The 27,007-nt window shown below is 46.1% G+C and overlaps 1 protein-coding gene across 1 annotated transcript in view; it reads left to right on the forward strand.

Moving 5' to 3' along the window:
- The window catches only part of LOC138143890 (glycine receptor subunit alpha-4), a 21,784-nt gene extending 3,384 nt beyond the window's left edge, over window positions 1-18,400 (forward strand). Inside the window, exons 2-9 of the mRNA XM_069065171.1 lie at window positions 720-853; window positions 1,225-1,292; window positions 1,882-2,105; window positions 2,652-2,734; window positions 3,655-3,795; window positions 7,090-7,304; window positions 12,558-12,707; window positions 18,110-18,400. Coding sequence (XP_068921272.1) covers window positions 720-853; window positions 1,225-1,292; window positions 1,882-2,105; window positions 2,652-2,734; window positions 3,655-3,795; window positions 7,090-7,304; window positions 12,558-12,707; window positions 18,110-18,400 — 1,306 coding nt within the window. The remainder of the gene's footprint in view (window positions 1-719; window positions 854-1,224; window positions 1,293-1,881; window positions 2,106-2,651; window positions 2,735-3,654; window positions 3,796-7,089; window positions 7,305-12,557; window positions 12,708-18,109) is intronic.
- Window positions 18,401-27,007: the final 8,607 nt, after the last annotated feature.

Consider the following 27,007-nt stretch of genomic DNA (forward strand, 5'->3'; position numbering starts at 1 on the left):
AGAAGAGAAGAGAAGAGAAGAGAAGAGAAGAGAAGAGAAGAGAAGAGGGCCTAGGACAGAGCCTTAGGGAACAGCCACATGTGGGGGAAGGAGAAAGATGATAAGCCAAGGCAAGAGAACAAGAAGGCATGCTTAGAGGCAGGAGAATCAGAAGAGATCCCTGCTCAGGAATTCAAAGGAACCAGTACATCCAGGAGGCAGGGGTGGTCAACAGTGTCCAAACTTGCAGAAAGGTCAGAGGATGAATCATGGGTTGCATAATTAGGGGCTGAGGTCACCTTTGAGAGAACAGTTGCAGTAGAGGGGCAGAATCAGAAGCCAAATTCTTTTTTTTTTTTGCTTTTTGGAGGGGCAATCAGGGTTAAGTGACTTGCCCAAGGTCACAAGGCTAGTAAGTGTTAAGTGTCTGAGGCCAGATTTGCACTCAGGTCCTCCTGACTCCAGGGCTGGTGCTCTATTCACTGCGCCACCTAGCCGCCCCCCAAAAGCTAAATTCTGAGAGATGGGAGTGAATAGATGGAGAGGATGGAGAGGTGTATTGTTACCAGTGAAATATGCATGATCCCAAAGCATTTCCATGTAAGGCTTTGCTCTCTCCAGGTTGCAACCTGATGTAGTCAGCTCTTCACAGCTCACAACCTCAGGAGGAAGGCTGAGCAGAAGCCAGGGGGGAGGGGGAGAAATGTTTAGCCCACCAATTTTCGACCTCCCTTCACCAGGTTGGCCTCAGGCAAGGAGGAAGTCAAATCTACCTCCAAGAGCACCCCTCAGCCCATGTCACCCTCTGATTTCCTGGACAAGCTCATGGGACGAACTTCTGGGTACGATGCTAGGATTCGGCCCAATTTTAAAGGTAAATTGCCTTTGGTTTTTACAGGAGGCCTGGGGACACACTGGTGCCCAGCCAGGACCTCTGATTTCCAGCAACATCAAAGGGAATGATGGTAAAGGAAGTAAAAGGTGGGCTCCTCTGTCTGTCCTTGCTCTTACAAGCCCAGTGCTACTCTCAGCTCCCTACAGATTCCACCCTTTCCATCATTCCTTTCCATTTCCCTTCACTGCCTCTAGCCTTAGCTCCCCTCATTCAGCTATCTGTACACCTTTGGGAGAAGACCCAGGAGGGCAAAGGAGAGGAGGAAAGGAAAGAGGGGAAAGGGAGCTCATCAGCTGAGTCCATTGTCCCTCAAATGATCCAGTAATGACACTGTGCTTTGGTGTCCTTAGGGCCTCCTGTGAATGTGACTTGCAACATCTTCATCAACAGCTTCAGCTCTGTCACAGAAACCACGATGGTAACTGCCAGGACTCCTCATCCCCCCTTCCTGCCAGGGCCCTTTCCTCAGCTCCTGATCCCCCCACACTGCAAGGGATCCCCTCAACCCCCTCCTACTGTAATACCAAGGCGAGAAAATACTTTCTACTGTCATAGACTCTCAGCTGAAAGAGACCAAAAGAATGACCTAATCCAGCCCCTTGCTGAAGGCACAGATGCCCCTTAGATGCCAAGCATTTCTTCCTTTCTCTTTTCTCTTTCTAACTTCGTGGCCGGGAGCACAGACTCTTTAACAAGACTGGCTCATGGATTCCCCAAATTGAAAACTTCTATTGAAACCTGAGGAGACCTCAGGTCCTATGGCAGGAGGCCAACACTACAGAGCCCTGTATATCTATGCAGCAGGGGCCCAGAGATTCAGTTCGGTGACTCAGCTCAGCCCAGTCCTTCTCCAGTGGGAAAGTCCCACTTTCCTGATGCTCTAAGCACACTTCCATTGAGATACTCTGTTGCCCTTTAGGGGTTTGACCCTTAAGCTGACCCTGTAAGGCCATGTCAGGGTGTCCCAGTTGTATCTGATGTGACTGTTTCCTCCCCTTACCCCCAAGGATTATAGGGTGAATGTCTTCCTTCGGCAGCAGTGGAATGACCCACGTCTAGCATACCTGGAATACCCAGATGACTCCCTAGACCTAGACCCTTCCATGCTGGACTCCATTTGGAAGCCAGACCTATTCTTTGCCAACGAGAAGGGTGCCAACTTCCATGAGGTGACCACTGACAACAAGCTGCTTCGAATCTTCAAGAATGGCAGTGTACTCTACAGTATCAGGTGTGGGCCAGGATGGGAAAGGGAACCCTTAGGGAGAGGAAAATGGGCGGAAGAGGGAAGTACAGACCTGAAGAAGACAGATCAGCGATTGCTTTTCTGTCTTTGCTGGGAGTAGTTGAGGCTGTTGACTTGAAGCCAGGTGGGGCGTACAGCAGAAGGATGGTTGTACCAACATCACGGTTACTCCTCCTCATTTGTCAGGGCAACATACACAAGCCAAAGGCCAGAAGGCATGCCAGAGAGGTGGAGGGCGAAATGATATTGTTTTTCTCTCTTCATTGATAAAGTGGGTAAAGTACTAGACCCAGTGTCAGGAAAATCTGGCTTTGAGTCTAGCCTTGGACATTTCCTAGTTGTGTGACACTGGGCAAGATATTTTCCCGGTTAGCCTCAATTTCCTCATCTGTAAAATGAGAATAACATCTGTAGCATTTACTTCACAAGGTCATCAGTAGACTCAAATGACATAATATATTATAGAGTGCTTTACAAACTTGAAACCGCTATAACAGCATTCATGACCATGATTATGTCTGGTCCTGTCAGGCTAACTCTTGTCTTGTCCTGCCCAATGGACCTCAAGAACTTCCCCATGGACATCCAGACGTGCACAATGCAGCTAGAAAGCTGTGAGTACTTGTGGACCAATGAAGTACAATTGGAGGGGTGCCCCTATCTCCCCATCAGCCAGCTATGGGTCTTAAAATTCCACCAGCCAAGGTACAAGATCCTCTTTCAAATGCAAATGTGGTCTTCTGAGAAAGAGACTTGGGAAGACCGTAACAAACACTCCCCCAGGGGAGCTGGGACCTGAAGAGGAAGGGAGGGCAATGTCTAGCACCCGGGACCCGGACTGGTCCTGGTGGGATACAGTAGTAGAGGAGCTCAGTAAAGGCTAAGGGGGGAGGGGGGAGTCCCAATTGCACCTGCCCTCTACCTCTAATGCAGGCATTACAGAGCCACCAGGTGTGACTTCAAAGCAGAAACTGAGCAGGGTTAAGGCATGGGGATCATGAGATCTCTGTTCCATCTCTATTGTGTGTCTAGGATCCAAAGCACCGCCAAGCATGTGAGGTGTCTGCTGCCTGCCTGTGTTCCCTGTAACCCCATATAATGGACCACGGAGGTCTGGTGCCTACGACCAGCGAGTCCTGTGAGGCTCTCCATGAGTGTGGCCAGGCAGCAGCTCTTTCTATATCCCGGCGTGCCAGGCTCCCTGTGCACACCTTGTTTCATGTAAATTGGATCCCCAAGGGTGGTGGGCTCTGGGAAAACCTAGCTCTGAATCTGATCCTATGGTTTGCAGGCGTTCTCACCACACACATTGACTCAGTCAGGCTCCAGATATCCAGGAGGCTCCTGTCTGTTCTCTTTGACATCCTTTCAAAAGGGTATCTGCTATCTGAGCACCTCCCCGGAACAGAGAGGGCAAGCTGAAGAGGTCCTAGATATCACATGGGAGAGCTTCAGGAGAAGCTACTTCCACCACTCATGCACACACGTGCATACACACTGTGAGGCCTCTCACCCTCTGTCTCTCCTCTTCCAGTTGGTTATACCATGAATGACCTGGTATTTGAGTGGCTGGAAGATGCCCCAGCTGTGCAAGTGGCTGAGGGGCTGACTCTGCCTCAGTTTATCCTGCGGGATGAAAAGGATCTCGGCTATTGCACCAAATATTATAACACAGGTAAAACCCCTCACTAGCTCTGGACCAAGGGACCTGGGCTCAGCCACTGGGGCCCATGGTGACCTCTCTGGCTTCAGGATAAACTGACCTTTAGAGTTAACAGTAGAAAATAGTCCACTATGTTCTGGGGATCAACAGAATGGGAGGGGTTGAGGTGATGTGGCTGATGCCCCAGCCATGCCCAGCTAGGACGCAGGGAAGCCCCCCAGAGTCAGGGTCTTTGTGCTATATTCAAGACAAGGGACAGAAATTAAGGTTAGGGCTGTGGCCTCCCCATTGTTGCCAATCATCTCTTTCTGATGGCTTCTTGACTGACCCCTGAGGTATAATCCCCAGAGCTGGGATACAAAAAGCATCTCCAACTAGGCAGCTAAGAGATTCTAGAGGGGAAATGGAAAAGAGAGAGTGCCCAAGGTCAGAGAAGAGCTCAAAAATTCATCATAGAAGGCTTTCCTTTCCATAAGTCCGGCATAAGATATGGCAAGGAGAATCTGGAAGAATCTGTAAGAATCTGTGATCAAAAAGTCAAGAGCTAAAGGGAGGGGTGGGAAAAGCTCAAGGAAAGAGGTCTCCATTCCAGAGAATAGATAGGATTGGCAAGTGTCTGGCACTTCCCAGGAGCAAGGGAGCCCTGGCCACATCTCCGTCAGAGCTAAAGAACAAAGAGTGATCTCCCACCTCCTCTTCCAGCCAGCCAACAGTATCTTCCCTCTAGGAACTGCTCTCCAAAGTGGCCATGGAGTCAAATTAAATCGATTTTCAAAGTAAACAAATAAAAACTAACAACCAGGGAAACAGCTAAGCATCCCAGTGGGCCGAATGCTGTTGGCAAACTGGACTGGGAGGGCCTAAGCCTCTTGTGTTTGAAATGTGTTGTCTTAATGACCTGGGCTCCTTAGTGCCCCCAACAGAATTTGCATGGCCTGTGGGGAGCAGGCAGTCGATAAGCATTTATTGGGAAGTTACTATGTGCCAGGCAAGCACTGTGCTAAGCTCATACAAAGAAATGCAAAAACAAGGCCCCTGTCCTCAAAGAGCTCCCAGTCTAACGGGGTGTCAGTGTGCAAACAGCTACGTACAAACAAGACATATCCACTATAAATGGGCCGTCTTCTGAGAAGGAAAGGCACTGAAGCCTAGAGGCAAAGGCAAGGGGCGAGAACATTCCAGGCACAGGGTAGCCTACAAAGAGGCATGGAGTCTGGAGATGCAGAGATGTGAGGAAAGAGAAGCAAGGAGGCCAGTGTGAGGGGAGCATAGTCTGTGGGGGAGGGTAAAGTGTCTGAAGACTGGAAAGGTAGGAAGGGACCGGGTTGCGAAGGGCTTTCAAAACCAAACAGAGGATTTTCTACGTGATCCTGGAGGGCAGAGGGTGTCACTGTGGCTTGTTAAGTGGAACGGGGATAGGAGGAGAGATGATGGGATGTGTACTCTTTTTTCCCCTCTGGCAGCTGAGTGGAGGATAGATTTGAGTGGGGAGAGGCAGAGAAACCAGTTAGGAGGTTGAGATACTCCAGGCACGGGATGAAAAGGGTCTGGATGGCAGATATGACAAGGTTTGGCAACAGGTTGGACATATGGTGAAGTGAGGTGAAGTGAGGGTGAAGAGTAGGGATAACACCAAGGTTGTGAGCCTGGGTGACTGGGAAAATGGGCTATGAGAGTGGTGGAGAGCCCTGAGGAGGAATTGGGAAGTAGAGGAAAGGGAAAGGGCTGAAGAGAAAGATGATGAGATCTGTCTTGGACAAATAGAATCTGAAATGTCCAAGGAGCAGGTGAGATGGGAGTGCAGGAGAGAGATTAGAGTTAGGTTTTGAGATCTGGGAGTCATCTGCATAGGGATGATGATGGAATCCACATGAGCCAATGAGATTGCCAAGTGGGAAAGAGGGCACAGGACAGAGCCTTGAAGGACACCCACAGTTAGTGGGCATGACTAAGAAGAATAGTTAGCAAAGAGATACTGGAGTGGTCAGACTGGTAAGAGAAGCAAGAGATTGCAGGGTCCCAAAAACCTAGGCAGGAAAGCAGAGAGCATCAAGGAGGAAAGGCCGATCTCCAGTGTCAAAGGCTGAAAAGAGGTCAAGAAGGATAAAGGCAGTTAAGAAATCACTGGTAACTTTGGAGGGAGCAGTATAAGCTGAATAATGAGGTCGGAAAGCAGATTAGAGAAGGTTTAGAAGACAGGGAGAGGATGTACCAACTGTAGATGGCTTTCTTTTTACAGGAGTTAAGCTGAGAAGGGGAGAAGAAACACAAGACAGTAGCTAGTGAGGATGGTCACATCAAGTGAGGATGTTTTAGGAGTGGAAGAGAAATGGGCAAGTTTTCAGGCATCAGAGAAGAGTCAATAGATGGGGAGAGATTCACAATGAAAGAGAAAGTTGGGAGAGAGTGGTAGAGGGAGGGATCTGTTAGACAAGAGAGAGGAGGGAATTGGATCAAGGGAACATGTACAAGGTTTGCCTGGCAAGGAGAAGGGCTACCTCTTCCCAAGAGTCAAGGATAGTGGGGAAAATAGTGAGGGAAAACGTCTGGGTAATATGGGATGAGGAGGAAGGGAAAAGAAGGAGCTCTCAAGAAGATAGCTTTAGTGAAGTATGAAGTAAGGTCCTTGACTGAGAGGATGAGGGTGGGGAGAATGACAGGAAGGGCTTGAGAACAATTTGGAAAAACTACTATGGTCAGTGGGGTAGCAAAGTTAATTACAGAGCAATTGCCTTTCAGCAATGAGGACCCAATTGAGATTATGTAACAAATTTGGAGTGGACCCAGTCAGCCCAGCTTATAATTGTGTCCATCTCCCTTCAGCAGCAACTCTCCAAAAGGTGGCAAAGAGGCTTCCGGTAGTCCTGAGATAACAAGTTGCATAGGGCTAGGGGCCTGTATCACTGTCTACAGGGCTCATTAGAGTCAAGGCAACGAGTCAACGAGCATTTCTTAAGTGCTTACTAGGTGCCGGGCACTGAGCTTCTTAGAGGACTCCAGGTCACCCCTGTGAGTGTGTGTATGTAGTGAGATTGAGGCAGAAGACACAGAATTACGAAAGACTCAGCCATACACGGCATTTATCCACTAATACCCCAATGTCAGCCATGGAAGTAAGCACTAACCCATAGGCCTGTGACCTAAATTAGGCCACTTTTCTTTGATCTATTTGTAAGCCACGGGAGGGAGACAGAGACAGTATGGGAGTCACCGTGTTGAGTCTGGCCCAAAGAGAGCCAAGGCTCCTGCCAGCCAGCAGTAGGCCAAAGCGGGGATCAGGGGGGCTAATCGTCTCTTTTCTGGCAGGAAAGTTTACTTGCATAGAAGTGAAGTTCCACTTGGAGCGCCAGATGGGCTACTACCTGATCCAAATGTACATCCCTAGTCTGCTCATCGTCATCCTGTCCTGGGTCTCCTTCTGGATCAACATGGATGCCGCCCCTGCCCGGGTGGGCTTGGGTATCACGACGGTATTGACAATGACAACCCAGAGCTCGGGCTCCAGAGCTTCTCTGCCTAAGGTGAATGGATGCATTGTAACATAGCCTTGCACAGGATATTGCCCATGCTCTTATGTTGGCCCACATTTGAATTCAACTCAGTCCATTTCCAATGAACAAACATTTACCAAGGATTTATCACATATGTGCATGAAGTAACTTGATGTAGTAGGTAGAGCACCAGCCTTAGAGTCAGGAAGACTGGTTTGAAGTCCTATCTCTGAGACATACTGTCTGTGTGACCCTAGATAAATCATTTTGCCTCTCAATACTCTAAACCAATGGTATCAAATTTAAATGGAAACAGATTATTGTTGGTTGCATAGTGACTTAGAAAACCACAAATGAACATTATCTATGTTGAGTTCTATTTTTATTTACTTCGTTAAACGTTTCCCAGTTATATTTGAATCTGGTTCAGGCTGCACTTGGGGGTTTGTTGGAGGTTTGATCGCTCTGCTCAGAGGCTCTGAGTGGCAGGGGTGGTGTTGATCTACACTGTTAGGAGTTTCCCTATACTAATGAGATCCTAGGTCCAGACAAAAGTAAATAGGTATGTGCATGGTCCCATTCTTGGGAGTAGGGTTGCTATTTAGGACTAGAAATGCTAGAGAGTTGGGTAGCAAAAAAGCTCAATGCTTGGGATCTTCCTGGTGCAGTCGAAGGAGGAAACCACAGAAATTACAGAATCCTCGACTTTTAGCATTCATTGAATCCAAGCCACTCACACTTTACTGATAAAGAAGCTAAGACCTAAAGAAGGGCAGCCATGCCTTACAAGCAAAAGCATTAGACCTAAGAGTCCAATTATTTCAAAGGGCTTTGGAATCACCTTTCACTATTCTCTCTCACCTATTTCTCTTAGTCAAGTCAAATTCAAAAGGGACTCTTCAAATTCAGATGTTCTGCTGGAACTCTGTTGTCATAAATATTGCTTGAAGGAAGTGAAGCCCTGGCTAGAGCTTGGAATGGTTTTTTGCCACCCAAACATTTATCGTTAGGGGACCTGTTACAATGAGATTTCCCTGACATCTCCAGGCCTCATGAAGGGAATTCAAGTACCCCCTCCCAACACACCCCCTGAAAGACCAAGAGTAAATCTGGTGACCTGATCAGCTGACTTATTCTTAACACAGGCCCTGGTCCCCTCCCAGTCCCCAGCTTTCCAATGTCCAGAGAGCTATTATCAAGGAGGTCTAAATGGGGGGAGGGAGAAGTGAGGGAGTCTCCCAGGGCCTCAGGTCAGTGATGTTCTTTGATGAGCATAGAAACTCACTACGTGGAAATGTTCCCTTGGTTAATATGGAGAGAAGGGGCTCTGATATTTTAAAAAGAAAATTATAGGCCTAACAGAGTCTAGCAAATGCTCTGCTGATTTTGCAAAATAAATCAATAAATCAAAGGTGGTCCTAGATGGAGGGAGTGGAGAAATAGAGGCAGTTATATGTCAAAGCCGAAGTGCAATGGCAGAGTATAGGAAGGAGACTTCAGAATTCTGAGATGAACTGGCCAAGACTGTGCATGACCCTTTTAATGAAACATCTGCTGGCCTTCCTCAACAGCTTCACATTGAGTCATACAGAACCCAAGGTTAAAATAATGGGAAAGGGGGTACAGAGCAATCAGACTTCAGTTGGACCCAATGGATCTAGCTGGAGGTGATGAAAGTGGCATAGTCGATGGTGCTGCTGAGGCAAGTAAGTCAACACCTGGACATCCATAGCCTGCCCACCCATCCAGGGAGTTTCTTGGATGAAAAAGCACAGTAACAATGATACAGTGTAAGTAAAGGGGAAATTGTGGGCAGAGATTCTGGACAGGGGAAAAGAGGCTAGGCTGTGCTAGGGAGAAAATAGACATGGAGAACACACCATTCCCTTCTCTGTTTCTTGGGTTGTTTCACTGTTGAGATTAAGAGAGTGAACTAAGGGAAAATGCTGCAATCTCTACGTCAGGCTTGCCAAAAGAGCTCCCTTTTCCGGTCCCCTCCTGTGAACATAGGCAATCCATCTGCTTCCAGAAACCACTTACTTTGTTTTTCTCATTTGGAAAGAAATGGTTTTTTTTTCTTCTTCTTCTCCTTTTTTTGGTAGCATGTGGCACCTCCTGGTCAGATTCTGATGGCTTTTCTATGGCTCTGTTGGTCAGACAGTAAACCACAAATGTGTACACCAACCCGAAAGTGTGAGGAACCCCTGATAGCCTTTTCTTCAGTTCATTCCTTACAAGTGGCTATTTCCACTACTCTAGGACCAAAGAAAGCATCCTGCTGTCCATGCCCAGGTCCTGGTGTGGCTTGTGAAGGACAGGGCCACAGTCTCTTCCTAAAGGGCTCCAGGGACTTTCGCTTTGAATGAAAGGGCTTTGAGAGGATCATAGAGAAAAATTAGAATGGTATTCCAATGTTGGGGAAGACTTGGGTTAGGAGAGGAAAAGAAGAGGGAATTTACTTCTGGGATTCTTCCAATCCACCTAACACAGTCATTGGTTTTGCTCCCTCTGAGTCCTTAGCCCCTGTTGACTTTCATAGCACAATAGCCCAGGTAAGAGCAGCAGAAAACTGAAACCCTCCTTCCCTCTCCCCTGGAGTCATAAAGCTGAAACAGGGGACTGGGTCAATGAAGGAGAGAGGCAGGTAGCCTAGGATCTAGGTGATGAAGACACGTCCATCATCATTCTGGCTCTGAGAATCAAGAAGGTTTATCTGTAAATGTATAGAGATGTAACTATAAATAGATAGAGGGGAAGGACACAGGGGGCACAGAGAGAAAGACATGCAGATGTTGTAGAGTGTGCAATAAAAGAAACCAAACCAGGACTGAGAGAAGACAAGTTACAAAAGGAGCACAGCAGAGGGGCCAGGGCATTGGTAACCCTAGATCTGGGCTGAGCACTGGAGTGTGTGCAGCTTCCTTCCTTCCAGGACTTTCCAGCACTTGTGAGATCTTGCCCAACACTAGATCATTATTTAATCTCCATCTGCATTGACTGAGGCCCTAGAGCAGCACATGGCACTGGGATTAACTGCTAATGATATCAGACAACATTGCTACCTTTTAATAGAGGGAAAAGCAGAGCTAAAGTGAGATGCAGCACTATCAGGGTCATAGGGTATCGAGGCTAAAAGTCAAAGTGAGAACTAACTTCCTCACTTGAGAGATTATCTAATCTGATTGCCTCCTCTTCCAAATGAAGAAGCTGAGGCCCAGAAAGGTTAAGCAACTTGCCCAGAGTTGCACAGTAAGTAGTTCCTAACCATATTACATATCAGAGCCTGGCTTCAAGCCTATTATAAGCCAAACTCCCAAATGGGATCTTGAGTTTTGTGTTTTAGCTTCATTGACTAGAGTGTGTAGCAAGTGAGGGGGAGTGATATGAAATAAGTACAGAAAGGCGGGATGAAGCCAGACTCTGAAAGGGTTTAGGTGCCAAACTGATGATTCTGTATTTCATCCTAGAAGCCATAGGGAACCCCTGAAAATCCTTGAACAAGGGAGTGATAGTCAGACGTGTGCTTTAGGAAGAGCTTTTTTTGTTGCCCAGAATAATTGTGAGACTGCTTAAGAGAAATTCAGGCTGGTAAAGTGTGGGGAGACCAGGCTAACAAGAGGCAGTGTGGTGCAGTGGAGTCAGACATTGTTGTTCAGCTGTTTCAGTCATGTCTGATTCTTCATGACCCCATTTCTTGGCAGAGATACTGGAGTGCTTTGCCATTTCCTTCTCCAACTGCTTGTTTAGATGAGGAAACTGAGGCAAACAGGGTGAAGGGACTTGCCCAGGGTCACACAGTTAGTGCATGTCTGAGCCTGGATTTGAATTCAGCAAGATTAGTCTTCCTGACTCCGGGCCTGGGCACCCTATCCACTACACCACCCAGCTACCCTAGACCAGGATACCTTTTCCTTTAAAGAACTTCTAATGACAGAGATGAAGTGTCAGATACTAGGAATCTTGGCTGGGCCAGGGGGGAGGGGGAACTACTTCCTCCTTTGCTTAAATTAATGGAAATCAACCCCAAGCTCTCCCTCTACCCCAGGGAAAGTCAATGGGGCAATCCATTTCTGACCACCTACTATAGGCCAAGCTATGTAAATACAAAAAAAACAATTGAAAAACAAGCCCTGCCTTCAAAGAATTTGCATTTGGTGGGGGAAGGTGCAGGGCAGGGGATGCAATATGTAAATAGATAAATAAATTAAAATTTGTACTATTAACAAGCAGTGGAGACAAGGGGCACTAACATTTGGAAGAAGTGATCAGAGTAGACCTCATGAAGTAATTCGCCTGAGCTGAATCGTGAAGGGAGTTAGGGATCCCAAGGAGTGTAAGTAAGGAGGGAGTGCATTCCAAGCATGTTCTCAGCCTTTGCAAAGATACACATGTATTCTCAGGAGTGGGAAGTGGGGAGTGAAATGTCATATATGGGTAAGATCAAATGAGCAAGTTTGGTTGGGATGTAGAATTTGTCAGAGGGAATAATGTGTAATCAATCTAGAAACATAGGTCTTTTAAAATGCTAAATGGAGCATTGTATCCTAAAGGTAATAGGGAGCCACTGAAACTTCTTGAGGGAGAGAGACATGATCAGCCACAGTTTCTTATGGAAGAATGGGACTATGAAAAAGCCGAGCATGGTGTATCTTCCACATAGCAAATACCTAATAACTATTGAAAGGGGAGGGAGAAGGAAAGGAGGTAGATAGGGAGAAAAAAGTAAAAGTGAGGAAATTAGAGAAAAATCAATGACAAAATGAAGTGATCCATTAAAAGAACAGATTGAACTAAATGATCTCTAAGGCCCTTTTCGACCTCAATGTTCTATGAATCTGAGAGCTTTGTGGTCGGGTAGAAACATGAGACTGGGAGGCAGGATGCTTGTCCTGGTTGTAACTAACCAGCTGTGTGACCTGGAGTGAGCCATCTCATTTTGGTGTGTCTTGATACAAGACAGATGAATTCCACAGCTAGTTCTCCGGTTCCTCATCTCTAGGATGGGGGTCCCTATGCACCCCAGAGGAGTGTTGTGGGCACCACATGAAAGCATGCATATTCAGTGCTTTGAAAAGGGGAAAGCATCATGATGCTTCCATGATGGTAATACTCTTAGTTAAGAAAAGGGCAGCAGGAACAAAGGGAAATAGAATGAGGACAGATGTATGAACACGTGTGCAATGCTGTGTGTCTTTGAAAACATCTTTTTTAAAAAATGAAGTCAATGGAGAGAATGAAACTAGGGAGTGGAAGGACGTGTCAGGCTGGGGCTTGCTGTTGCAGGTGTCCTATGTGAAAGCCATCGACATCTGGATGGCGGTCTGTCTGCTCTTTGTCTTCGCGGCCCTGCTGGAGTATGCTGCTGTGAACTTTGTCTCCCGCCAACATAAGGAGTTCATGCGCCTTCGGAGGAGACAGAGGCGTCAGCGCATGGTGAGTGTTTCCATTTGCAACCCAGCATGCCGTAGCCCACTGTCTTCTGATCTGCTTCCTCCAGCTTCTTATGCTTTCTTATCCACACTAGGGACAAGGAGATGAGCTTGGATGTTTTCCCAATGGAAGGATCCAAGCCACGTTAGCATCAGCTCTCTCTGGTGTTGGTCAAAAGGGACAACTTCTTCCCTCCTGTAATGGTTAGCAGACCCAGAAGTCATACAGGATGTTCCTACCTTCTACTTGGCTACACTGGGGACAGCCTCACATTCAAATGTCTTACTGACCCGGGGCTAGAGTCAATGGTATTTAGTGTAAAAAACATGGGCATAGAAATCATGAGCTGTGATCTAGGCCCAAGTCCAACACTGCATAGCTCTGTGACCCTGGGCAAGTCAGTCTCTCAGATTGCTTTCTTTTATCAGCACAGTGCTTTCCAAGGTTGCTGGGAGGCTTGAAGTATAAAATGCTATACAAAGTGTGTTAGGTTTTCTTGCTAGCATGTCATGCTGCCCCCAAGTGATTGTTCACTCCCCCCACCCCAGTCCCCTGGGGTACTCCCATTTGCTCCAGGCTATAGCTACTAAATGGGAATTCAAGGGCTGAAAAGCATCTTTCAAGGTGAAATGTTGCTAAAGGGACTCTATAACCCCCTTGGGTCTAAACTCCGCCAACTTGCCCTGCTCTGGATAAAAGCTTTCATTATGGCCCCTGGAGGAGGAACACGAACAGTTAGACTAGGGATATTCTCTGGCATTTCTCTTCTTTGTTCCCTTTTCTCCCAAGGAAGAAAAAACAGTAAGTTTCCACCTGGGAGAACCATTAGATAGACTGTGTTGTCATGACAACGGAGATGGCCTCTCTCCATCCCTTTGTGGAAAGAGGCACTTGTGATCACCTGACAATCTGGTCCCCCTTTCCCCCTCCCTGCCCCAGAGCCAGGGTGTTGGCGGGGGGGGGACTTTGTTGTCATGGCAACAGAGATGGTCTCCCTCCTGTACTTTTAGAGAGCAGAATGCCGGTCATGTTGTTATGAGAACAGATGCATTCCTGAGACACTCTTCTGGGAAGGAAGTACAAAACGATGAACAAAGGACAGAACCCTGGTTGTTCTGTGCTATGGGCTGATTGCCTGGTGCAAAGGGCCAAAGAGATTTGGTTTGTTCAGGACCACTATCCTGCTAAGAACCACTTAGCTCCACTAAGGGCTCCCAGGGGCCTTGGAGCCTGAGGTAGCAAACCCAGAGGTGAGCCCAGGGATCAAAAGGCAAGGTGAGGATCCCAGTCCCTGGGTCCAACACCCGCCTGGGGGAGGAGACTCAGGCTATGGTCTGATCATGTCTGCACCGAATTCCTTCACTTCCAGCCACAGGGGCTGTTCTCTGGCCTCCCTCTCATCCAGCTCATTGGGCCTGATCTGGCCTCCGCTAGAGCCAAGGAGCTCACAAACTCAATCGAAAGCTCCGAATTGCTGGCCTTGGTTTGGAATTCACTGTCTCTTAAGCCTTTCTCTTCTACTGCTTCTGGGTTCTTACCACCCATTGTCTTGTTCCTTCATTATCAGAGCCCTGGGAGGGGCGCCCTCTAGTGGTCAAATTCATTCTGACACCTCCCCATAATTTATTGTATGTAAGAATTAGAATTAGGACCCTAGCTCTACAGCTGGGAGGGACCTCAAAGAAGGAAACTGAGGCCCAAGGTAGGAAAGGGACTTTCTCAAGGCCACACAATTAGTAAGTAACACAGATGGGATTTGAAACCAGGTCTTCCTGTCTCCAGGTAAATCAATCAACAAATATTACTTACTAGGTCAACTAGTAAACACTGTCCCACTCTGGGGATAACAAACCAAAAAAATTAAACAGTCCCTGACTCCTCAAGGAGTTGGTGGTGGAAAGAATAAGCATTTATTAAGCACAAAATAAGCTGCAGTCATGAAAATGTCTTGAACCACAGGCCTGGAAGTGTCCAGGCCATAGGTAAAGATTGTAGTAAACATGACCCAGGCCAGCCAAGGGCTGGGCCTCCTCCTCTGGGGCAGTTCAAAGCAGGCCTGAGTCTTCAGCCACAGCTTAGCTTCATTAGGCCGCCAGAACGGAAGGCCCTTGAGGCAGGGACTTGTCTTTGTATCCCTGGCTCCTGGCACAGTGGGCACAATGGTAGTCAAATGGGCTTGCTCAGAATTCTGGTTAGAAAGCCAGATGGTGCCAGGCTGCCCTTGCCACATCTGTAGCCCTGTAATGACCACCAATGTCCTTCACTTCCTTCACAAACCAGGCAGACTAAACCTCTGTCAGGAAACCTTTCAGGAGCCCCCAGCAACCATGCTTTCTCGGTAGTCTCTCACTTACTTTTAGACTGCTCTCTGGCTTGTCTCTTTTAAAAGACAGCTAGTTCCTGAAGGACATCAATAACGTCCATATTTTTGTGACCTCTTGCCTCCCCCAATGCCTGATGACAACAGTGGACATTGATATAGCGCCTTAAGGTCAATAAAATATTTTATATAAATTATCCCATTTTATTCTCTCAATTCTATAAGGTAAGAACTAGTTACTATTCCCATTTTTCAGATGGGGAAGCTGAGGTTCAGGGAAGTCACTGGCTTGCCTAAGGCCACACAGCTAGAAAGTAAGACAAATAGATGGAGAGAATGAGTCTTGTCATGCAGAGAAATCTAGTTGGGAGCCGTGAGGGACCTCCATCATGCTGCCAACCTCCCGCAGAGGTCCTGGAAGGCTTGGCTGCTCTCTCCCTACCTCCGCTTCCCCCCATTTCCAGCAGCAGCAGCTCACAAGGTACACTGGACTCTGCCTTTATCCCCCACCCCCACACACATGAGGGCAAAAAAAGGGGAGGACGATGGGCAAGCAGGCCAAAGCTCTCTAGTATTCACTTTCTCTCTCTTCCTCTTCCCTCCTGACTTAGAGCCTGGTGATCTGTGACTTTGGTTCAGCCTTTCAGCCCTGGCCACTCTGCCACCTCTGAGGGTACAAGGGCAAGGGGGATCAGGCTCCCATTCTGGGAACCGTGCCCACTGCTCGGGATTCTCTGCTTCACCTGGGAGACAGCAAAAGGAAATAGTCGACTTTAAGGAAACAGCTCAAGCCCAGACCGAGAATGTTGAGCTAGGTTTTTCTCCTTCAAAGTACACTGCCAACAGACCCATTCTGGATCTGCCGCAGCAATTCTCACTGTTATACTGGGTGAATCAAGGGAGTTTAAAGGACCCAGAATCAGGAATCACTTCCCTTACTTCTTTCTTAACCTATCAATGACTTTGCAGGGATCCAAGGTTTCTGGGCCTCAGTTTCCACATTTCAAAAATGGGAATCAATATGAACTTTATCGTAGGAATAATATAAGGCTTTATTGGAGAAAGCTGTAAAGTGCTGGGAGGCCTTTGGAAGTGAGTGTTATAGAAATTTAGGAAGTAGTTGGGTATTCCTCTGGGGATTACTGTAGGAAACAAAAATATCTCTCTACCTTCCCCCTGGAGAGCAGAGTCAACAGCTCAGTAATCCTGCAGAAATTTTCTAGCTTCTCTCTAAGTAGGCTCTGGTCCGATCATGTCATACTCCCTTCCCCCAAGAACTTTCAATAGCTCCCCATTACCCCTGGAATGAAATACAGACTCCTTGGCCTGGCATTTCAAACCCTTTACCATATGGCTCCACTCTCCCTTTCCACCCTGATTCCGTATGACATTCCAGCCAAACTGATCTGTGCAACTGTTCACTAAACTCAGCACTTAATCAGCACCTTTTTGCGTGGGTATGTCTCCCCTTAATTTTTTAACAGAGAATATTGAACGTCATGTAATCTTTTCTGCATCACCCAAGGGCATAGGATGGCAGATTTCTGGCTAGAAGGGCCCTTAGAACCCATCTAGTCCAAACAGCTCAATTTATATATGAGGAAACTTAGGCCCAAGGTCATACAGGGAGCAAGTGACAGAAGCAAGATTTTGAACCCAGGTCCTAAGTTGCCAAAGTCAGTAAGGGATCTTTTCACTCCTCCATAATAAACAACTATTGTACTGGGCTTTGTGTAATACAGATTGAGGCGTGTAGAAATGCCCTCCCACCCTTCCCCTCCCAGACAACTGGACTTTATGAGTACTTGTGTCTGCTTTTTGTAGTTTTTCTGTCTCAACCAATCAATCTGTAATAAGTGCCTACTATGTGCCAGGCTCTCCACTAAGCTCTCCACCCTTCCTTGTCAAACTGGCAGCTGTCATTTCTTACCCTTCTTATCTACTCATATATTTTGAGTTGAAAGGGAAACCTTCTGATTTACATTCACACACTCTCACACCGAGTGCTCGTGGTGTGCGCCCGCACACACACACACACACACACACACACACACACCCTTTTTTATTGTTAGGAAACTGAGGTCCAGAGAGGTTAGGTAATTTGCCCAAACTCGTACTGGCCGTACATACAGCCAGGATTCAAATTCAGAACACCTGACTCCAAATTCACTCTGCCACTCTACCACTCTTGCCTTTGTCAAGCAGATGGAGGATGTCACCCTATGGGGCCCCCTCTCCCACCCACCCAATTTGTTGCTTTTGTTCTGCTGTGAGCCAGGAAACCAGACACCCAAACTTCTTACAAGTATCATAGTGTTGCAATGAGTCATTGGGACCAAGCGAGGAACTGAGTGTTTCTTCTTCAAGGAGAATGAATGAGCTGCAGTGTACGGACCCTGGGAACCTTTTTTTAGCTGCTGCCATGGATCAGTTTGTCACTTCCAGAGAATTAAGGTTGCACAAGAATTGTATTGTATGGATTTTGTAGATACCATGGTGATGTGTCCATAATGATGTGGACATCAGGATGGACAGAAGTCCAGTCATGTTAATAATGTATGTATTGTGTAGGCTATGGACCCTCTGCAGCTTTGGTTTTTAGATAAACAGAACAGACAGGCCCATGCCCAGGTAGAATTCTACTTCCTTTCTTGGTCTATGAACCATCCAAACCACATTCTCAAAAGCCTAAATGTTTGCTGAGTGACATCGTCCCATAGGTTTAATCGTTCTGCTTATCACGAATTAGAGGCATCTGGGGATTTCATTACTCCCAGACATCCTTCACAATGGCTTGACACCTCCATTAATCTTGAATGTTCCTAAGCATCTCTTGGTAATTATTATGATTGTTGTTTTTATTAACTTTGTAAGGAGGGGAACCTGCAAACAGGAGCATAACATAGACTGTGCTAATGATGGATAAATGTGTATGCTATATGCCATCCAAGCCAAGTGCTGCTATGTACATTACTGAGTCTACTGCAGGCAGATCTCTATCTTGATATTCTATGTGTATGGCTTCACACAAGGGACAGATTTGTGATCTCAAACTCTGCCTGCCTTTTCTCACTTGCTCCTGCAGGAAGAAGAGGTCATCCGAGAGAGTCGATTCTATTTCCGAGGTTATGGCCTAGGCCACTGCCTTCAGGTCAGGGATGGAGGTCCCATGGAAGGCCCAGGTATTTATAGTCCCCCACCCCCAGTCCCTCTCCTGAGGGAGGGGGAGACTATGCGGAAGCACTATGTGGACAGAGCCAAAAGAATCGATACCATCTCCCGAGCAATCTTCCCTTTCACATTCCTCATTTTCAACATCTTTTACTGGGTTGTCTACAAAGTTTTGCGATCAGAGGACATCCATCAAGCACCATGATGAGGACAGGCCACTCATGAGGAAACCTCCAGGAGCGGGGCAGGGCTGTCACCTTTCTTCAGCCTGAATCAGAACTTGGACAGTTCCTTGACCTCCCAGCCTACCAGCTCCATGGACATATGCTGCTGTTGCTGCTGCATGGTGACAGAAGTGGCTATCTCTTCGAATCCAACCAAGCTCCAAACTCACTTGTCCTCTCCTCAAGTGTTCCTTGGGCTAGCTAATAAGCTCTTCTTTCTCTTCCAAAGGCTTATCTTCCCACACTCCATTAAAGGGGTACACCCTAATGCTAAAAACTGTAGACTCTGTCATCTCATCCCAGTCCACCTTCACCCCAGCATGGCCTTACAGGGATGCTGTGCCCTCTTTCCCTATCACCTGAATATGGTGCATCCTATCCATTCCAAAGCATGGAAATGAACAGTGTGCCCATTCATACTCGCTACCCTTCATGGCCAGTCATGTGTGTATATACATATATTCAAAGGACCAGAGAGCCTCCATTTGGGGCTGTAGAAGGAAGGGAAGCTGATAGCCTTTTCACCACCCATTTACCACAGAGCATGACTATACAGCCTTGCACTGAACTAAGGGAATCAGCTGAGAGATTTTCACAAGTATTAGAGAACCCAACACTGGGCATGGATGGGGGTGGTGTCCTAGACTTCTGGAAAAATCTGATCTTGACAACCCAGATAGGCCTCATCAGTTAATACTCCTGGAGTCTCCTAGCCCTGGGAACACCTACTATGCTGTTCCTGAAGGCCTTTATCCCTTACGAACTAGCATGGCAACAGTAGCTTGGGTTTGCTTAAAAAGAAGCCATTATTTTTTAAAGGAACTGCTTGATCTTACCCAGTGGCACTTGTAACCTTGCATAAGAAACCAGGCGTGAGCCAATGTGTGCCTGAAAGCCTGGGAGTTGTGGAAAACAGACTGTCCTTGGATGGTTTTATGTTTGCTTTTTTCATTCCAAAGCCCAAACTCTTTAATATCTAAAACTCTCCCCCTGGTGTCTACATCACCAAAAGATGCACCTGGTCTCTTGGCTGCTGACTCCATCTCCTGCTGTTGATTAGGAGTTAAGACCTTGAGATCACGCACTCCTTTTTGGCAAATAGTTCACAGCAACACTCCAACATTGTTCTGGACAGAGTGACATCCAAGGTTCCTGAGAGGGAATAGCACGTAATGGTTACTATGTCCAGGGGCTGCAGGGGGGTGTCATTGGTAGGAGCTTTTGGGGGTTCCCTAATCTAGAGGCCATGTTTCCTATTCCCCACCTCCCCAACACACACACACATGCAGCTGAGAACTGTGCCAGAGGTAGGAGGATTTCAGGGTTATATTTCTGCTGCCTCTCTATCAGCCCACATGGCAGCATGGGGTCTACAGTATACATGGGCATCCAGCACCTTGGAGTCTATAACATTTGTAAAAACTGTGTGCAAGAAAGGCTGAATTTGATGGAAAGTGCTCAGACACTGGCTGGAAAAGGTGAACTTAGTAAATCTTCCTTGGCATTCTTTTGGGCTTTTTGGAATGACACATATACTCTCTTTTTTACTACCATGTTCAAATTCCAAAGTCAATAAACCCCAAAGTCAAATCCAATGTTCGCCTCCCATTCTCCCCTGGTCAAATGAGGTTGTCTGTTTCTTCTTGTGTGGTGCTGCAGGGGCCTCTCTTCCAGCATGGCAACAAGTCATGGGGGATAGAGTTCTGGATTTGGCTGGAGTCTGGAAGGCCTGACTTTGAATCCTAATACACTAGCTATGTGACCATGGACAAGTCACTTAGCTCCTCTTAGCCTCAGTTTCCCCATATGTAAAGTAGAGATAATAATAAACCCTACCTTCCAAACTGTTATGAAAACTGAGGTCATTTATGTATGGTGCTTAAAAACATAAAAGTGAGCTATTCATATTCCTCACCCATCAAGGGTGACTGACTCAACTCACTGGTCGGTTGGGAAAGTAGAGAGTAATCGGTAGGATTTCTACTTTGGCACGCAGGGGACAATAAGTCAGTAGGAAGGGGTTGAATTAGGAAGGAAAGAAGCAGCTTGCCCATTTCTGCCCAGGTAGTAGAAGTCAATGAGGCCACACCAGGAAAATTTCTCTTTTGAAAAGAATCAGAGAGCACCCCTTTGATAATCTTCTCGACGGGGTGTCAGGCTGCCACGGCCCGAGGGCATGGGGAGGGGAGGGGCGCTATGGAGATGAGCTGATTCAACAGAGCTTTGCTTGTTAGAGATCTGCTCCAGATGGGCCAACTGCACAAATCTGCCCTGTTGGAAATCTTGGAGAACAATGCCCTGGAGACAGCAATAGCCCTGAGCCATGGCGCCTGCCCAACTGGGACCCAGCTTGGGCAATCAGCTGGTACTAGAAGGCCACCAGAATGACCCAAGGGAGTTAACAAAGTGACACAGAGGCTAGCCTCCCTCGGAGGGCAGTTGGGGAGGGAGTGGAGAACAAACAGTCTTAATTGTTGCACTCACACTAGATCAGCGCCCCCCCTTCACCCAGAAGCACTCTAGAGGAGACACATGGTGGAAGAATCTAGACCATATGGCTTTTGCTCCCCTCCCCCAACCCCGTGGTTCCTTGGGGCTTTTCCTTCCTTCTGGACCAATCTGACACCTGGCAATGAGGTCTGACACGCTGTCCTTGGACAGCCACCTTCCTGGCGGCTACTTACATGATGAAGTGGCAGAAAGTGATATAAGAGCCCTCCATGATGTCATTGCTGCCCATGTACATGTACTAGTAACTTCTCTGAAGGGAGTACACATGGAGAGACTTTGAGTTTTAAAAGAACATATTTTTAAAGAGGGAAAAACAACCTCTTACACCAATAAAGTGTTTCTGGTGTTTTCATTAATTCAATGTTAATATTTAATGCCAGTTTAATATTTCATATTTTTTCCTTCCCCAAGAGAGAGTTTGACTCTTCGAGCTGTTAGGGCTATCAACATCTCCATCTCCCCCCCCCCCCCCCCACCACCACCCCCCACCACCACATTCACTCACTCCTTGGAAGAGACATGTGCTTTTTCCCCTCCTCTCCCTTGCTCGACTCCAAGCCTGTCTTCCTCATTCGGAGTCCCAGTGCAGTCAAGGAAACGTTTTCAGTGGAAGACAGAACTAAAGAATTCGAAGCTCCTGCCTGCCCCCCACCTCCATCCCCACCCCTCAAGGCTTTCTTTTCACTAGTCACTAAAGCGTTGAGACTCTTTAAGGTGAGAAGCCAAAGCTAAGTCCCTTTCAGGCTGAAATCTTGCCCAGAAGCGGCCGTTCTAACTTCCCAAAGACCCTGGCCCTACAATGCACTAGCTTGTCTGCCCCCATGATCACTCCAAGGACACTGAAGGTCCTTATTTCTGTTTCAGTCTAAGCCCCCAAATGAGACAGAAGCCTACTCAAGCTGATGACAGATAGAGAAGTCAGCCTCAGCATCCTCCAAAGGGTTCATAAAGCAAGCCTTAATGGATCAGATCTCTCCCATGAGCTCCCTGATGGCACCAATTGTTTTGTACATTTTATACCCCTCCTTCCCACAGTTCCAATGACAGGGTTTTGGATATAATGAGCATTCAATTATTTTAACAGAAGGAACATTGGATGTGTTCCAACTAAGTTTGCTTTAAAGCAAATTTCTATTAAGTGAATCCTTCTCTTCCCTCCATCTTCTACTTACACAGTCAGCTGTTTTTCCAGGGGAAAATGTACATATATAAAAAGGCTGAGAATCAAATACTTCAAGCAAAAGGATAATTTTTTCATAAGATTTCAATGACACGCAAAACAACAATGTTCCTTCACTGTACCCCAAATCAATCAAAAACATTATAATTCTGGCAATGTCAATTTAACTCAGTACCAGAAAGAAATTCTGGCAGTTCAACCAGCTGCCTCCCCTCCCCCCCACCTCCCAGACTGTTCACACTCTAAAGGAATCAATCTGTAAAACATTAGCAATTTGGCTGATTTTCACCTGCCTTAAATCAACTTCTAACTTTGGTGCCAATGTACTTTTGACTTCAAGGCAAAAGCTTATCCCTGCCATTTTGGCACATTTCGTTGGAATGTGTTAGGACAGGAGTATGGACTGCACCATGAAAGGTCACTTTTCATTCGGGAACAATACATTCCTGGAGCCACAGAGACACTCACAGATGTCACATCAACCTTTTTGGTGGCTTTTGTGTGGGCCCCTCATGGCCACTGCTTTCATCAGGCAACATTCTCCAAGAAGTCTGTCTACCTTGTGGAAAGCTCAGTACCACCACTTCTCAGTATTTGTTCTCAGAAGCCTTGGCGTCTCATTTAATGAGATGTCCCCAGCATACTTTCTACTGAAGAGTCTACTAAAAATTGTCCATTGTCACCCTTCTCTGAACAGCTCTGTCCTTATTGCAGAGATGCCACGGCCATCCTCTCTCTTTCCAGAACCCATAATGACTTGGGTGGGCTCTGCCCACTTGAGACCTACTAAAAGAGGAAAGGTATGATAAATCCACAAAGGTACAATGACCAAGTGGAACAGCACCCCCCCCCCCGTCTGGCTACTACAGCTTTCTCTGCCAGGCTCCAAAGGCCTGGCAGTAGAAACATGAGACAAGGTAGAGAGGATTTTAAATGTTGGCATCATAGACAATGGATGTGTCTTTAAAATATTATTGATAATTTCATCTGTCTGCCTTCAACAAAGCAAATAAAGCCTCTCACACAGCCAGCCAGCCTGGGAATGGCAACAATAATTCCTTGCTTCCCCTCTCCTTCCCCCATTCAGTAAATTCCAGCAACTCCTTATCACCTCCAGGATCAAACAGAAAGTTCTCAGCTTGGCATTCAAAGCCCTTCACAACCTGGCCTGCTCCTAGTCTTCTAATACCTTCTATCCCCCCACACACTCTGCCATCCAGTGCCACATCCTCATTGATGTTCCTTACACAAGATACTCCATCTCTCAGCCTCATGCCTTTTCCTCAGCAGTCCCCCAGTCCTGGAACTTTCTCCTTCATGTCTACTTCCTGACATCCTTCAAGTCCCAGCTCAAATCCCATTTTCTCCCGGAAGCTTTTCTGGATCTCCCTTAATGCTAATGCCTTCCTTTTGTTGAGTCTTTCTTTCCAATTTATCCCATTTACACATGGTTGTTTTCAGGTTGTCTCCCCATTAGAGCTAGGCACTGTCCTTTGCCTTTCTTTGCATCCCTAACACTTTGCACAGTGCCTGACTCATAGCAGACACTTAATGAATGCTTATTGACTAACCGATTTTGGAGGGGGAGGGTTACCCTCTCTGTGATCTCCCCATGCATTGCCTTCCCAACAACCCAGAGAACAAATACCAGACCCAATTCTTCAGTTAACTAATGCTGGTCTAGATGGGACTGCTTGGACAAGGACAGCTGTCTCCTCCAGGTAACCAGTTGTTTCCAGGATCTGCTTTGGGACTTTGAGTCTTCTTGGGGGTTACATGCTTTGTTTCAGCTCTCCTGAGGAAGGGCAGGGAAGCTCCTCTTTTATTCATTAAGAAATCAAGGGGTGGCTAGGTGGCACAGTGAGTAAGAGCGCTGGCCCTGGAGTCAGGAAGACCCGGGATTGATTCTGGACTCAGATACTTAACACTCACACACACAAAAAAAACTGGCCATTTAACCTTGGACAAGTTACTTAACCGCAATTGCTTTAAAAAAAAGAAATCAAGTTAATATTCTTCCTCATTCTTTAGAGAAGTCTCTTTTGCTTCTCCCCACAGCCATCTAACAGAGCCATCTAACTCCATGGTCCAATTTGTAACTTTAAGGATACTTTCCCAAGTAGCAACACTGACAATCCTTTTTCTTCTGCATTATTATCACTTTCCAATAACTCCTCAATACCTTCTTTTCCACCATGACAAAGAAATACAGTTAAATGGAAGGAAAACAAGCACACTGGCCATGCCTGATAAGGCGTGTTTTACTCCATGCCTATGATCCTGAGATCATAGAAGGACAAAGGGTTGTATGGAATCCAGGCTGGCCATGGCATGGATCCCACTTCTTATGGTTCCCTTCACATTAGCATAGTCACTATATATATATATATGTATGTATATGTATATGTATATTATATGTATATAGTTCTGTTTACTTTGCTCTGTCATGTGAAGAATGAGCCATTCCTTAACTGCTGGGCACCCACTATTTCCCCTTTTTAACTACCATAAAAAGTGCTACTATAAATATCTGTATATACGTAAGTCCTTTCCTTCTGTTCTTGACCTCTTTGGGATATAGGGCCATTAGTGGTATTTCTGAGTCAAAGGGTATGTACACTTTTGTGACTTTTCTAGTATAATTCTAAATTTCTTTCCAGAATGGCTAGACCAATTGCCAGTACCACCAACAATGCATTAGTTTGCCTGCCCTCCCACAGTCCCTCTAACATTTTGAGGGGAGATGGTTACCCCCTTTGTGATTTTCCCATATGCTGCCTTACCAGAAACTCAGAGAACAAATGCCAGACCCAAGACTTCAATGAATAATAATAGCTAAAATATAAAAATAAATCTAATGCTTCCTATGTGCCAGGCCCTATGCTAAGCACTTTACAATTATGATCTCATTTGATGGTCTGAATGGGTCTGCTTGAAATACACTACCTACCAACCCCACAATTAGAGGACATGATGATAGGGTATCAATAAAGGAGAGATACTTTCATTCAAAACCTGCCTAGCTTAGGCCACTGTGGCATGAGTTTCAGTTGGATAGATGGGTTATCCCAAGGCAAAGACCTTTTGTAGGCTCCCCACAATGTCCTATCTCGGATTTAGACAAAGGCAACCAAACAAAAGTGGTAAGAGGTAGAAGGGTAGGAATTTGGCACAGGTAGAGGTGAGGAAGGAAATCATTCCAGGCCTGCACAGAGTCCACAGTCCAGTGTCCACAGATAGAATGCCCCCTAACTCTAATTCCCTTGCATTCATATATCACAATTTGTTCAGCCACTCCCTAAAGTGATGGCAGCCACAGGAATCTGAATGAGGTGGGATGCAGATAAGAGAAAAAATGAAGTTGGGAGGTGAGAATGGATGGTATAGTGAGAATTCTTGGTCAGGTACAGATTGGACAAGATGACCTCTGGCATCCCTTCCAACTTGGATGCTATGACTTGGCCAAGTTCTAGAGGGATCCATGATAGGCTTTGTGTTTAGAGAGAAGACTAGCTACATATTCTCGGTCAGTTTGCCTGATCTTGATCAATGGAGAGAATGGACTTAACAGGTGACTAGATCTGAAATTGGAAATGAATTATCTGATGAGTGATTCCTAAAACATTTCCCTCATGTTACACTCCCTTAAATGGCTTCTCCTTGCCTGCAGAATGAAGCTAATACTCTTCAGCTTGCCAGTAAATGCCTTGGACGATATGGCTTCACTCTGCTGCTTTAACTGAATCTCCTTCTACTCAGCAAATTATGCCATTTAGGCTGCTGTAATCCACATTTAATAAAGTCCTTGCTTATTGCTGCTTCTATGCCTTTGTTCTTCCTGTGGCTCAGGCCTGTGTCTTCCCTTCTCTCCACATCTCCAAATCTTGCCTGTTCTTCAAAGCCCATCTTAAATCTTATCTTTTTTTTTTTTTCAAAAAAAAAAATCAAATTGTTTCATTAATAATTTAACATTTGCCATCAATACTACTAGCTGAAGTTGATTAGAAACTATTGGCATTTGAATTCATTTTCCTGTCTACATAGTAATTTCAGTCACTCCTAAGTCCTTGTCAGGATTCTTCATTTATCCATTCAAAATGTCCCATTATCCTGTTCATTTTTCTTCTTATCCCTCCAGTGACAGCTCCTGTGCACTCTGTTTCTCTGCTTATGTTTTTTTGCATTACATCATTTCATAAAAATTTCTTTTTCAGATTAAAAGAAATAATTCCTCATACTTTGTCTTAATTGCATTAGAGTACTCCACTAGTTACATGTCCCAAAATCTAGATGACCTTATTGAAAGACATTCTGTTGGTTTCTAGATTTTTTGCAAGTTCAAACAAGGCTTCATGAAAATCTATGGAAAGAGAGAGCATTTGGTTTGGTTTGGTTTTTTATTCTTGACAACACTATATGTGCCCAGTAATGGAATCAATGTGTTAAAGGCTAATGATTAGTTGGGCAACCTTTAACATGTACAGCCAGATCACTGCTATCCGAAGAGATTCTACAAGCTTGTAATTCTACCAACAGTGAGTGGATGTGCCTGTTCCTCCATACCAACACCCCAAACCAGCATTGAGTTTCATTGCTTTGAAGTATTTTTGTCAATTTGACTGGTACAAAATTGTACCTCAAACTTGGGTTAAATTGCATTTCTTTAGTCAGCCCAGTCCCAAGGAATCTCTCCCTTCTCATTGGTCACTGATGATGATACTCTGGGCTGTGTTGTTGGTTATCTTTCCATGCACGCCTGTCTTGTCTTACCAACTAGACCGTGTGGTCCATGAGGATAGGAACTGTCATGCTTTTTCGCATCCTCAATTGTACCTAACACAGTGCTAAGCATATATATATATATATGGAGAGAGAGAGAGAGAGAGAGAGAGAGAGA

The sequence above is a fragment of the Petaurus breviceps genome, unplaced genomic scaffold, assembly GCF_028583685.1.
Source record: "Petaurus breviceps papuanus isolate PSGF00001 unplaced genomic scaffold, PetGlider_PUasm1.0 90681, whole genome shotgun sequence".
Taxonomy (NCBI): domain Eukaryota; kingdom Metazoa; phylum Chordata; class Mammalia; order Diprotodontia; family Petauridae; genus Petaurus; species Petaurus breviceps.